The following is a 12,743-nucleotide window of genomic DNA, read 5'->3' as shown; positions in this document are numbered from 1 at the left end:
TCGCTCCATGCAGTATGGAAGGAAAGCGTGTGCAGTTTAGATGTTATACTGTCACAAAAATTAGAAATCTGTACATCATAGGAGATAAGAGATAAACTAGCAATTTAAGCATGGCATTATATCAGCGTAGAGGTAAACCGACATGGAAGGAAGCTTTAATAAAGAATTAATGTTAATAGTTACACCTGTGCTTTTCCTGCTGTGACGTGGAAATGTCTGCAGGGTCACAGCAATGTGCCTGTTCAAAGTCCGCGTTTGAGACATGAAAAAGACAAAGCTGTAATCATGCACAGGCAGTGTGAATTAAGGACTGTGGAAACACACAGTCCTCGTCATCTGTTTTGACTGCTCAGTCATAATAACTATTATTCGCTCAGCAAGCTCCTGTAGGTCCTGTTGAATCACTCATTCAGCAACACACTTCTGTGTAACTCAGGCTCAGATATCAAACCTCACAGTTCCAGACAATCACCGCCCTGCTGCCAAAACAAAAGCATGATCCATCTCTATTATCTTGCTGCTTTGAAATACTTCGGTGTGTAAGGCCATCAAGCATCCTCCCTTCTTCCTCCCTTCTCTTTCACAGAGATAAATTAAACTGTCTCTGGAGGAAGGAGGAAGACAGCCAGGTGTACTCGTTATATATATATATATATATATATATATATATTGTTTGAGGATCTTTTCTAAGACAACTGCTTTTTTAAATTCACTTTATTACAGACATTTCTACAACATCTATGCTCCTTCAAACATGGAAATGGTGGCATATACTGTCCATATAATAAACGTTAGTTTGTTGTTTTTTGTCTATCACACAGATACAAGTTCATAAAAATCTGTGTGTTCTACATTTTACTCTTTTATGCAGAGAAGAGCTGGTAGCGGGAACAGGGAACACAATGCTGACAAGTTGATAATTGAGCTTGTTAGCAAACCTTTATTAATTTTCATCAAGCAGATATGGAGCAACATTATCATTAATTTGGAGTCATGTTTGTGGCCACCTGATGAATGAAAGTCCTGTATTCACACTCTTTAGCTGTTTTTTGAAAACAAATTTGGTACATTATACTTCAGGGATCAGAGCATTAAATTAAACACATTTTTCATCTTGATTATTCCATGAGCAATTTAATGGTGAATTCTTAAATACATTTTACTGAACAAGAACAGGTGTGTTTCTTATCACACATCAACTTTTATCTGGAAAAAAGATTTGTTGACTTCCTCCAACAGTGATCTTTTCCAATGAAGCCAAATGACATTCCTAATAAGTTTACTGGCATGGGGAAGTAATGTCCGCTGTAATGTTGGACTTTAGTGGGCAGAAAGCCACTTCTGACTCCTTCTGTTAAAGGCAAATGTACAAAAACAAACTTTGTGCTGAAATGTGCGAAAACAATTAACATTCTGTAATTATTACAGGGACAATAAACATTGATCAGTTTCACATAATAGTTTTATTGTTGCTACATTTATATGCAATAGAAGAAAAGATCTATTTTGTGAAGAACAGTCACTGTGAAATTACAGTACATACCAGCATCTTCAAAATCTAACAAATCACATTAAGTACCATTATCCAGTTTGACTGAAAAGATATAGAAACATTACATTGCAGCAAAATAATACAATTATAGCTCCAACTGATTGTTCAAACTGTATATAAAAATCAACTAAAAAAGTCTACACATGTTAAATACAAACACTTTACAAAATCATTCAGGTAAGAATTTCAAATGAATTACAAATTTCTTTAACAATTTTAAGGCATCGTAATGAAATAATGAGAATATATTTCAGTGACTTGCTATCAGGGAATGCATAGAAATTGTGCAGCTTCTACAAATAAACTTGTACAGTTTTTTTTTCATCAGACAGGAAGATATTTTGGCCATTACTTTGCTTTAAAAGTAGAAAACCACTCAAAGTTATAAACCACAAAATCAGGAAACTGATCAGATACAGTGAATAAACAACAAAACTAATCTAAACCTTTACACCAACATGAGGTTACTATCACATTTATAGTGTTCCTGTCTAAGACAATCCATTTCAGATGCTATTACACTATTAGTGTCATACTTAAATACAGTGGGGTACAAAATTCTGAGACCACATTTAAAAAACACAAGAAGTTATGACATGTAAAATGAAGACATATTTTGATTCGCCGCTATTTTTAGGTCAGCAATCAAATTGAACAAATTTGTGGCATTGACCAACTTAACTCCTTCGCACAAAAGGTCAGATTTCTTTGAGGTGTATCCCTCCCATCGAAGCATTCAGATGACACTCAGGTGGATTTGATCTACTCATCGGAGGCTCGTTCAATTAACTCAGCTTGCAGCCAGAATTCACCCGTTATAAATATGGCTGTGCCTCAAGTTTCCAGCAGATCATTGCTTACTAAGTAGCAGTGTGGTAGTGGGAAACATGGCGTCCGAACTAAGGGAAAGTGTCAGAAGTCAAAGGGGCCAGGTGGTCTCAGACTTTTGGACCCCACTGTGTGAACTTTATAATTCACAGTTCCTAGACTTGTACCGTGTGACATTAAAGACTGGACGGTGGAATAAACTCCTGTCCCAAACTCTCCTTGAGCGCAGACATTGCATATTCCATACTTGAGAAAAACATGAGAAAATATATTTTGTTTCACATAAACAAATTCCAGATTTCATTCCATAAGAATCGTTTGCAGAATTTAAACCATTAGATTTGGTTATGCAAATGTACTTTCAGAAAACCAGCATAAGAAGTGTAGTGTTATATTGCTTATAGTGTGCACACGGTGTCAGTGTTTGGTCCATGTTCTTGAATAGCTCTACCTAATATTTGTGCATGCTGGGGTACAGAATTTGTGAGTTCAGTCACTTGGTGGCTGTGCTACAAAGAATTTTTGATTATTCAGTCAAAACCAGACTTGGTACTATAAGTGCTTGACCCAGAATTTCAACTCTGAAATGGTTTGACATACTGAATTTGTACCAAAAAATGCAAGAGGTATTTTCCATCTATCTACTTTTCTGTCCTTCTTCTTCTGTGCTTTTTGTCTTTCCAAGCAATCCAGTTACCGACTGTGTGTGGTGGTGAGTTTTTGTATGTTGGAGTACCTAGCGTATTGTGGTTGCTGCTGTATTGCATTAATTGCAATGGAGTCTTCCAACTGTACCAGTGAGCACATCTGTGTACACTGTAGACTGAAGGAAATTCTGTAAAATGCAGAGGATGTTTGGTTTCCTTCCATTCACTCTGATGTGGAAAATCATTCCCCTACTAACCTCTATGTATAATTACCTCCCAGGTCCTTGTGCCCCTCCCTCATTGTCTGTGGCGTATGCTTTTCTACAACTACAGTTCCCTTCATTCTTTCCTAAACAGTGCTATGTTTTCCCACCCTCCCCCTGTCCCTGAAGTGCTGTTTTAACAGGAGCTGGTCTGGAGGTTGCTCTCAGTGAGGATGGAGGTGATGGTGGAGGGGCCATACAGGCTGTCATCGTCATCCGAGCTGAGGGCTGATGAATCCAAAACTGGGCGCATCGCTGCCTGGGTTTTTCTCCTGTGACACATAATAATCAGATATTATCAATGACATCATTAACTGTTGACACACACTGTTATTTATTTATCAGTTGCTTTATTCACAACTGTTAGTGGTGATCATGGTACTCCCTCTGTTGGCAATATAAGGGAACAACATTTCCTTTTAACTAAGTGAGAGCATGTCTGGAATTTAATTTCCCTCGTGGTACATGAGTAATGTGCCGTTTTAGTTTAATGAAATACCTTTTCACACGTGGGTGATTGCCGATTTGTTTTACACACATCACGTTGTGAAATACTGCACCTCAGGGAGGCTGTGTGAATCTCTACCAGGTGTCTGTAAGTGTGTGTAACAGCCAAGGAATCTGGGTTCACTGGTAATAGCGTCATTTACATGCAGTTTTATTCATTCTGTGACATAAGAAGGAGGAGATGGTGTGTGTCTCTCTCTTACTCACACACACACATCGCTGTGATATTCTGGCTGCCAGGAAGTGTCTTCTTGCATAACGGTTACCAAAAGATGACACAGTGAGTAAGAAATTGGATGACAAACAAAATTGTAGAAAAGGACATGCTCACTTGAGATCAGTTTCCAGTGCTGTGACTCGGGTCTGCAAGGCCTCTTTGAGCTCCATCTGCTCCTCCATGTCTCTCTGAGCCTTTCTCCTCATTCCATCTATCCTTTCCAGCTCAGTCTCTCCCTCGTCCACCTGCCTCTTTAGAGCTTTCACTCTCAGAGCAAGCTGCAACACAGGATAAAGGGTTAAAGTGTATATGTGTTTGATGTTGATATATATCTTTAGATGTTGACATACAGTAGGAGGTGAATGTGTATACCTGGTCTCTCTGTTCAGTGTGCGTTTGTCTCTCCTCATCCAGCGTCATGTTGAGTTCTTTCAATTTCCTCTCCAGACGTCGTTGAGACGCCAACATAGAGTTCTTCTCCCTTTACGTATACAAGAGAAGAACAGAGCATAAGACATGTAAGCATGTTAATACTCTCCCTGTCTCAGCTACTTCCACAATGCCCTTGAGCAAGACATTTGCCACCTATGGGTATGTATACGCATAACTGAATGAGTGTGAAAACAGCACGCTTTGTAAGTAAACCCTCTCTGGTTTGATTATCAAACAACACCAAACTTGATGTTACAGTACAGCTCACATGGCTACTATAACTTATACTTGAAAAAATTCCCTTAGGATAAGGACTTCACTTTCTTTCATAGTTTAAATGAACAGGTGCATTTGCAATATTCAGTTGTCAAACAAATGGTTAAAAAATGTGATCCAGAATGAAGATCTGTTGCACTGCACCTTTCCTCACTCCGTAGGTGCTCCTCCAGCTCCTGAATCTTGTTCTCCAGCTGCGAGACTCCAGCTGAGGAGCGAGACTGGCCCTCCATATCAGCCACACGGCTCCTCAGCTCCTTCAGCTGCAGGGACACACACAGACAAACAGCAGGTCAGGGGTTAGGGTGGGTATGCTTTGGACTTTCATCCAAATGGTGAGTTTCAGTGAAGATGCAGGAGTACAGAGAGTGAAAAGTGTACTTGGGCAGATTGGAAGACTTCAGTTACTGATGATGACAAATCAGCAAACACATTGATGTGGTGTGTGTGTGTGTGTGTGTGGTGTGTGTATGTACATGTCTCTCCATGGCATTCTTGTCCAGTTCCAGGTCCTGTTTGGAGGATCTCTCCTGCATGAGCTCAGAGCGGAGCTGATCGATCTGGTCTCTGCTCCTGGCCACTCGGTCTGTCAGCATCTCACCGCTGTTTCTCTCCTCCTCCAGCTCCAGCTCCATACGCTTCAGCTTGTCCTGACAGAGACAAGATGAGGTCAACTTTATTAGATGTTCAGAAAGAAGACTGTGTGTACTGGATTAGCCCCGGTGAGAGATTTGATGGTGCTGAGTTTGGACATGTAAGCATGTAAATACTCTTAAGTATATTAAACAAGTCTACATGCTAATCTGTTAATCATGTTTATTTGATTTACAAAGGAAACATATCCAGAAATATGTACAGCCTATTAACAGCTGAGAACCCTGCAGTCATGGTTTATTCTCCAAAAGGATGAGGCGAACAGCTGCACATATCTTACCTCCAGGATGCGAATCTCCCGGGTTTTCTCATTGTGGCTGTTTTTGCTGGCCTCTATCTCTCCCTCAAGGTGGCGCAGTCTGTTGGTGATAAGCTCTTTATCCAGCTGGTGGTTGTCTCTCTCCTCAATTACAAGCAGAAGCTCCTTCTTTTGTCGTGACATCTAGTTAGATTCATCATAATATTAAAAACAGTGATGCCAGACTGAATTTCCATCATGAAAGAAATATGTGTGGTTTTTGCATGTTATATCATACAGACACATGAATACAATCAGTCAAGCATGCACCATGAATATTATGTGTCACAACTAGTGAAAACATTCAGACCATTTTTAGAATACAAACAACAACCAGGCCAAGCAAGCGAGTAAGCATGTACACAAACACTCAAAACACACACTTCTTCCTCCAGTCTCCTCAGATTTATATGACTCCTTTCCAGTTCACTTTGAGCGTCGTTTCCGTGACGTTGCGCCTCCTGCATTTCCTTGCGTGCTCTCTCTCTGTGCTCCTCCTGCTGAACCCTGAGAGCCTGCGCCTCCTCTCTTGAGGACACGGTCAGAGACTCATACTGACAGAGAGACCGGGAGGGAAAGAGGAAAAAAAACAAAGAGGATGATTATCTTTTGTGTGTGTGTGTGTGCTGTGAATCCTCTAATGAGCAGTTGGATGCTCCAAGCTGCAGAAGCTTTCATTTATTTGCAAAGGTATAAAAGGATCTTTCCTCCTTACCTCTGTGTTGAGTTTCTCCAGAGCTCTTCCCTGCTGTCGTTTGGTCTCTTCCAGCTGGTTGATGGTCTGTTTGAGTGTCTCCTTGTCTTTCTCTGTATCCTCCAGGCGCAGGCTAAGTTCACGGTGCTCCTGGCTCAGTCTGGAAGCTTTTCTCTTGGCCTCATCTAGCTCAGATCTCAGCCCTCTCACCTCAGTGTGGAGGGAGAGCTCTGCCTCTGAGCTCTCTGTGGCGTTGGTCTGCAGCTGAGCCTGAGGAAACCACAGAGGACTACTGTTTTAAGGCTATCAAACACACTGATGGTCTACGCCACACTGTGCTGTGTGAGAGGATGTGACCTACCTCTAACCGTGAGAGTTTCTCTTTGAGACGCGTGTTGGCCTCCTCCTGCTCCTGCTGGGCATCTTGCAATGCTTTAACGTCCATCTGAGCTCTATTGAGACGTATTTTAGTGGCCTCCAGTTCCTTCTCAGTTAATGAGAGTGTCTCTTTGAGCTGGCTAGCTTCACTACGTGTCTCATCAAGCTTCTGCTCCAGCTCTGAGATGATGGCAGGGTCTGGGAGCTATAGGCAGGGAATGATAATGATGAAAAATACAAACGAGGTGATGGAGATTAAAGATGAGAATTAAAGAAAACTAGTCATATACAAGCAAATGTCATTATCCTAATAATTTTTTTTTTTTAAATACTAGTACGTTTTTATATCCAATTTTATAACCTCACTAAAGTTGAAATAGTCCCTTCAGGGTGCTTTAGCCCCTCAGTGTAAGAATAAACTAACCCGTTTGTTTTTCTCATGCGCCTTGGTAAATTCCTCTCTGGCCCTTTGTAATTGATCCTTTAGCCTGTCAATCTCGTACTTCAGTTCTGCCTCCTGGTTCTGGTGAGATTTCTTTATGGAGATGACCTCCATGACCTTCTTGTCAAACTCTGTCCTCTGCTTGTCCACCTCAGACTTGGCCTTCTGTAGATCAGCGTTGGTTTGCTGAAGCTCCTGAAAACAAATGATGGTTGAATTGTTTCATTTTTGTTTCAACAGATCAGATTATTCACCTGTGCATCAGTGATCATGTGGGGCTGAGTGTGTGTTTACTACACCTGGTTGAGAGTCTGTGTGTGGCCAGGGTCCGGTTTCTGGTGTTTCATGGTGCTCACTTTCTCCTGGAGCTCCTTTAGTTCCTCCTCAAATTCCTCTTTTTCCAGACGGGCTTGCAGGAGTCTAAAACATGTAGATCAAATACAGCTGATCTAAACAAATTGTACTATATAAAAGTATTGCAAGTACTGCTTGATTATCTCATCAGCAGCAGTTGGATTTACTTTCATTTACTTCGATGTTGTAAATGAGAAAATAAGTCATTATTTAATCTTCAATCAACGGGAAATAATTCAGCATTCCCTCTTACCACACAACAGACAGGCATACTGACAGGAAACAAGTCTAGAACACGCTTTTTGCTAAACACAGAAATTTAAGATCATCCACACCACTCCTCTCTATCTGTATAGTTTAGAATACTGTGACTGGTGTTCAGCCCCATTTCTGCTCAACCACAGTACTAAATATGGCCCATATTCCCTTTAGGACCCATGTATTTGAGGGCTAATGGTACACATTTAAACTTGGATCATGTAGACAGTCATGAATTAGGACTGTAAGTGTGGATGGCCTTGGAACTACAATCAGACAGTTGTTAGCACAGCTAGCCACATCTACGGGGTCTAAACACAAATGCTTCAATTAGTGACTCTCACGGTGTTTCTGGGCTGCTGGGTGGCTCTCTGACAGACAGATGGGAGAAACATTGACCAAGTAGAATGAAAGAGAAAAGATGGACATGCATTAGTAGCACAGTAGGTGCAAAAAGAAACCATGAAAAGACAGTGACAAAATTCATGTCCAAGTAAGCAGTGGAAATCCCAAATCCAGGTAGGTAAAAATGAATACACTGAACAATATAATGCATTAGAACAGACTCACTCTTGCTTAGTTGTCCGAAGTTCGTCTCTGGTGGCGTGAAACTGCTCCATCCAGTGGCTGCTCTCGTCTCTACAGTCTTCCAACTGCTGCTGTAGGGAGCGAACTGATGCATTGACGCGCAACCGCTCCGCCTCGATCCCTGCGTGAGACTAAAACAGGAGACCGAAGAATTGAGAGCATCCCTTCCCTTTCACTGATAAATATGAAAATATGTAAATAAATATGTAGATATATAGACCACTCTGCATTGTTTTAATGGAAGGGATCAGGTCTAAAATGTTGTCTCTTTCTAATATTAGAAAGAAACAAATATAATATTTCTCTAATATAAGAAAGAGTTTGTGGGGGGAAATGCTGCTAGATAGTGCACCTAAGCTGAGCATGCTCAATGTAGCTTCTCCTCTGCAGACACTCCTGTATTCTTGTCCTTCGGCTTTCATCAGGGGAGTTTCAGCTTTCACCAAAGTACTCACATGAAGTTCACATGAAACCATTTTCTTTGTATGTGCAAAACAGGTTATTTTAAATTTTGGTGCTATGGAAAGAGCTGGGATGGAAACTGGAGGGTTGCACATACTGGTATTCATAGGTAAGAATGAACCATTATCAGTGTTTTCCTAAACTCAAACTGGTGTTAAAGAGCCACCTTTATCTGTGTGCTGTGGTGGCCTCCTGTGTATGGTGCCGTTGTCTTTCTAGTTTTGAAGAAGCTAGACCTGCGTACTTCACACAGAACACCAATCACCAGCAATGTGCTGATACCAACAGCCACAAGGAACATGAAACAACTTTGTAATCAATTATATACACTGTGAAACTAAATCTGTAGGGCTCAGATTAGATCTCAACAGCACCCATGTATCCTGTCAAAACATCCTTGAGTGAGACTCTCCGAGCTGACGCTTATAAATCACTCTCAATAAGAAAATCTACAAATAAGAAAAAGTACAAATATTGTCACTGAAAAGGCACAAGGATGTGGAAATGGTTTCTCAGAGTTTTGCTCATGATATCTGTTGTTGAGATGAGACGATGAGCTGGCTACTGTGTTTATATATACACACCTGAGACACCTGCTCCATGCTGCTGCGCAGCTTCTCCATGTCAGCACTGTACTGCTCTCGGAGCACCTCGATCTCTTTGTCATGTGTGGCCACCTCCTCCTTCAGAGCTCCTTTGAGAGCTGTTAGCTCCCTCTCCCTCTGCCTCAGTGTCTCCTCCAGCTTCTGTTTCAGCTGGCAAACCTCCATCAGCTGCGCCTGATAAGACATCAGGTCCTGCGGACACAGGGAGCATACACGGTTAACATGATACTATGTGTAAAGCCATATGAGTTGTGATATAGGTTTACCTGATACTTTTGATCTCTCTGCCTACCGTTTGTTCAGTATTGCTCTTCATTTACACAAACCCTATACAATCTTAACAGGAATAATAATCAATCTTGCTTTTAACTGCTATTTCTGCAAGATAAATTGCTGTCTTGAGAAGTGATTTAGTCTAGTCTATTTGAGTCTCAGCTTATTTTTAAAAACTCCAATAGTGAGGTGAGATAGTTCCTCCCTGTATATCAGTGTGGGTGTATTTGTGCGAGTATGTTTCTGTGATACCGTCTTGTTGCCGTTCTCTCGTCTCAGTTCATCCTGAAGCTCAGCCAGATGGTCCTCCATTTCTCTAACCCGTACCTCTGCGTTCTCCCTGTCCATACGCAGCTGAGTCAGCCTGCGAGGAAAAGAGGACACACACACTACTGAATGATTTGAATTCAAATGACTATGGCATACTAGTTTGCCTTGAATAAGTTACAGTAACTGCTTGTTTCATGAAACTGTGAAGAGTGTGGTTCTTGAAAACAAAGTGGGCTTGTCATGCACCCCTCTCACTCCTGCCCACCAAGACTCACAGACAATGGTACCATGCCCCTTCTTGCTTTCCTCTGTCTGTCTGTCTGTCTGTCTGTCTGTCTGTCTGTCTGCCTGTCTGCCTGTCTGCCTGTCTGCCTGTCTGTCTGGCTGCCTGGCTGTGTTTGAGTGTGTGTATGATGTTGTGTCCTCACTCTGATTGTGTTTCATTTAATTCTTTCTTCTTCCGGTCCAGCATCTCCCGGAGCTGCAGATTTTCATCCAGACAGGACTCCAGCTCAGCTTTCAGAGCTGGATCAGAATTGCTAACAGAGTCCTACACACAAGCAGACATGATGAATAAATGAGAGCAGTGAAACACAAGACATCAGGTAGCTCTGGTGGCATTAACAACAGGCTTTTAGGAAATGTTAAAGATAGCTTGCATGTGCCCACCAATCAATATGCGTAAGGGATTAAGTTCTTAGGAGCTATTTGAGATTAAGACCTGCCCACCTTCCTTAAACCAACATATAATGAGTCTTTATTGAAGTTAGATTATCGTGTGTGTGTGCACCTTTGACTAGCCCAGAGGGCTTTAAGGATTAATCTGAGGATTAATCTGAAGCACACTCCAAGAAAATCCCCAGCCCTCCTAGTTAGATTAGTTAGGAAGACATACAAACTGTGAGGACAGTTACCTACTCAAACAACCAACAGCTCTTTCCTTCACTTGATAGATGGTGCTTTCATTTCAAGGACACTTGGATGAGTGTTAACGTGTGGCATTGGAAGTGCACCATGTCATTAGAGCTGATTTAAAGGGGCAGGTTACTCTCTGAATGTTGGCAGCTAGGTGAATTTAGGGAGGTTTGGTGGGTCATCCAGGCACCGAAACTACAGTAACAACCAAAAAGTCTAGCACACGCTCTCTACATTATGTGCTTTTTATTCTATCTAAAAATCAAATCTTGTCTCATCCACTTGAGAAACGTATACAGAACATTTGCTGTTTGCTTACCCTTCTTTCCTCCTGCAGGGCAGTTTGTAGTTCAGCCATCTTTCTTTCAAGCTCCCTCTTTTCTCTCATCCACTCTTCCTGGAGTCTTTCTTTGGGCTGTTGGAGAAAAAGGTATATGGGGACATTCATGTAAGCAGTATGCTCACAATTTCTGTACCTGACATATGAACCAGTGCAAGAACAATATCTCACAGAATTAGATATTTTCAAAAAGGACAAACCTTTAGAGTCTGAATCTTCTGAAAGATGACCTTGACTTTGTGCTTGATGACAACATCACTCTCGTTGGTCCTGAGGGAAAGTGAAAATGGTCAAATATATAACAGATTTATATGAATGTAATAAATGTCATCTAAATAAATAACTAAATAACTAAATCCTGTGCTAAGATAGGATAACATGTAGGTCCATACCCTTGTCTCAGGATGTTGTATATAGTCTGGATGACCTGCTCCTCCTCACTGCTCATCTCTGCACTCTGACCCTGGTCCAGCAAAAGGTCAGGAGTCACCTTGAGACATAGATCAGAAAACTACTCTTGCAATGTTGCATGCTGTGTGGTGTTTGGAGCTCACTGAAAATCAGCCACAAGATATTTTACTCTTACCTGTGCCTCAGTCAGACTGGCCTGTGGCATCTCCACAGCAGCGTATCTGCCTGGCGAGGTCCACTGATTAGCGGAGTGTCCAGGAAATTTGGTGACAGCAGCCTGACTGCGTCCCAAGCTGCTGTGAGTTGAGGACGGAGGTGAGGTGTAAGGGTTGGGGGTGAGGAGAGGAGATGTAGGTCTGGGATCTTGTTGTGCAGGAGGGAGTCCTCTCTGTTGGCCTCCAGCGTTACCACTGTCAAACCTGTTTATTAGTCTGTTGACAGGAGTCTGTCTCAGATGAGAGTGAAGCTCATTTGTTTGTTGAGGAGGGTCAGGGTGGGACTGACTGCTCCTCACTGAACCGTTGAGTCCTGTTTTGTATGAACCATCCCACACATTCCTTTCCATGTCGCCCTCTCTACCACCGACATTTTGAACCTGCTCTCTCTCCCCCCTTACTCCAATTCCTCCATCCAGATTCCCATAACTACCGGACTTTCCATCCCCTGGTGGCCTAGATAGCTGAAAATCTTCATTGCCTGCCCCTCCTTCTCCATCCCTGTCCAGTAACGAGCCATGGGACTGAGCCCGGCGTAGTGCGCCTCCCTGTCCTCCTACATCTACGCCCTGTGTTCCTGGCTCTGCCTTCTCTCTCCTCCGGGGAAGGCTGCTGTAACCAGAGGGGTACTGGGTCCTGAGTTGGACCCCATACGAGTCTCCTTTCTCTCCGTCCTTCAGGACCACATATGGCTGGCCAGCAATACCCTGCACCCTGACTGCCACACCGTACTTAGAGGTGGGAGTCTTGGTCTTGGGCTGGAACCCAGGCTGCCCGCCGCCAGTGTCGTAGAGGTCATTGATGAAGCGAATCTGGACACCACAGTCCACCGGGGTCTTCCGACCTGAAGATGGTGTGCTCATG

At 42.4% G+C, this 12,743-nt stretch overlaps 1 protein-coding gene across 1 annotated transcript; it reads right to left on the bottom strand.

The window, feature by feature from the left end:
• Positions 1–3,426: 3,426 nt before the first annotated feature.
• LOC139290384 (cingulin) lies at positions 3,427–12,743 on the bottom strand. The gene is made up of 20 exons (XM_070912154.1): positions 11,840–12,743; positions 11,646–11,743; positions 11,454–11,523; positions 11,233–11,328; positions 10,427–10,548; positions 9,981–10,092; positions 9,435–9,647; positions 8,371–8,519; positions 8,145–8,171; positions 7,488–7,608; positions 7,171–7,383; positions 6,730–6,951; positions 6,390–6,638; positions 6,058–6,228; positions 5,657–5,818; positions 5,199–5,372; positions 4,867–4,985; positions 4,387–4,495; positions 4,129–4,292; positions 3,427–3,562 (listed from the first exon to the last, which is right to left on the bottom strand). The coding sequence occupies exons 1-20, from the start codon at positions 12,740–12,742 to the stop codon at positions 3,427–3,429; spliced, it is 3,630 nt and encodes a 1,209-aa protein (XP_070768255.1). The 5' UTR covers position 12,743.

Source organism: Enoplosus armatus, chromosome 9 (genome assembly GCF_043641665.1).
Source record: "Enoplosus armatus isolate fEnoArm2 chromosome 9, fEnoArm2.hap1, whole genome shotgun sequence".
NCBI lineage: Eukaryota > Metazoa > Chordata > Actinopteri > Centrarchiformes > Enoplosidae > Enoplosus > Enoplosus armatus.
Note: the sequence above shows the minus strand (reverse complement) of the source record. Positions and strands in the feature narration are given on the sequence as shown.

What these genes read in the sequence shown, in the direction of transcription:
- LOC139290384 (XM_070912154.1), bottom strand. Translation starts at nt 12,742, where the DNA reads ATGAGCACACCATCTTCAGGTCGGAAGACCCCGGTGGACTGTGGTGTC. An exon ending in CTTCGGACAACTAAGCAAGA is followed by an intron (nt 8,172 to 8,370) that starts GTGAGTCTGTTC and finishes TCTGTCTGTCAG; the next exon opens with AGAGCCACCCAGCAGCCCAG. An exon ending in CGCATGAGAAAAACAAACGG is followed by an intron (nt 6,952 to 7,170) that starts GTTAGTTTATTC and finishes CCCTGCCTATAG; the next exon opens with CTCCCAGACCCTGCCATCAT.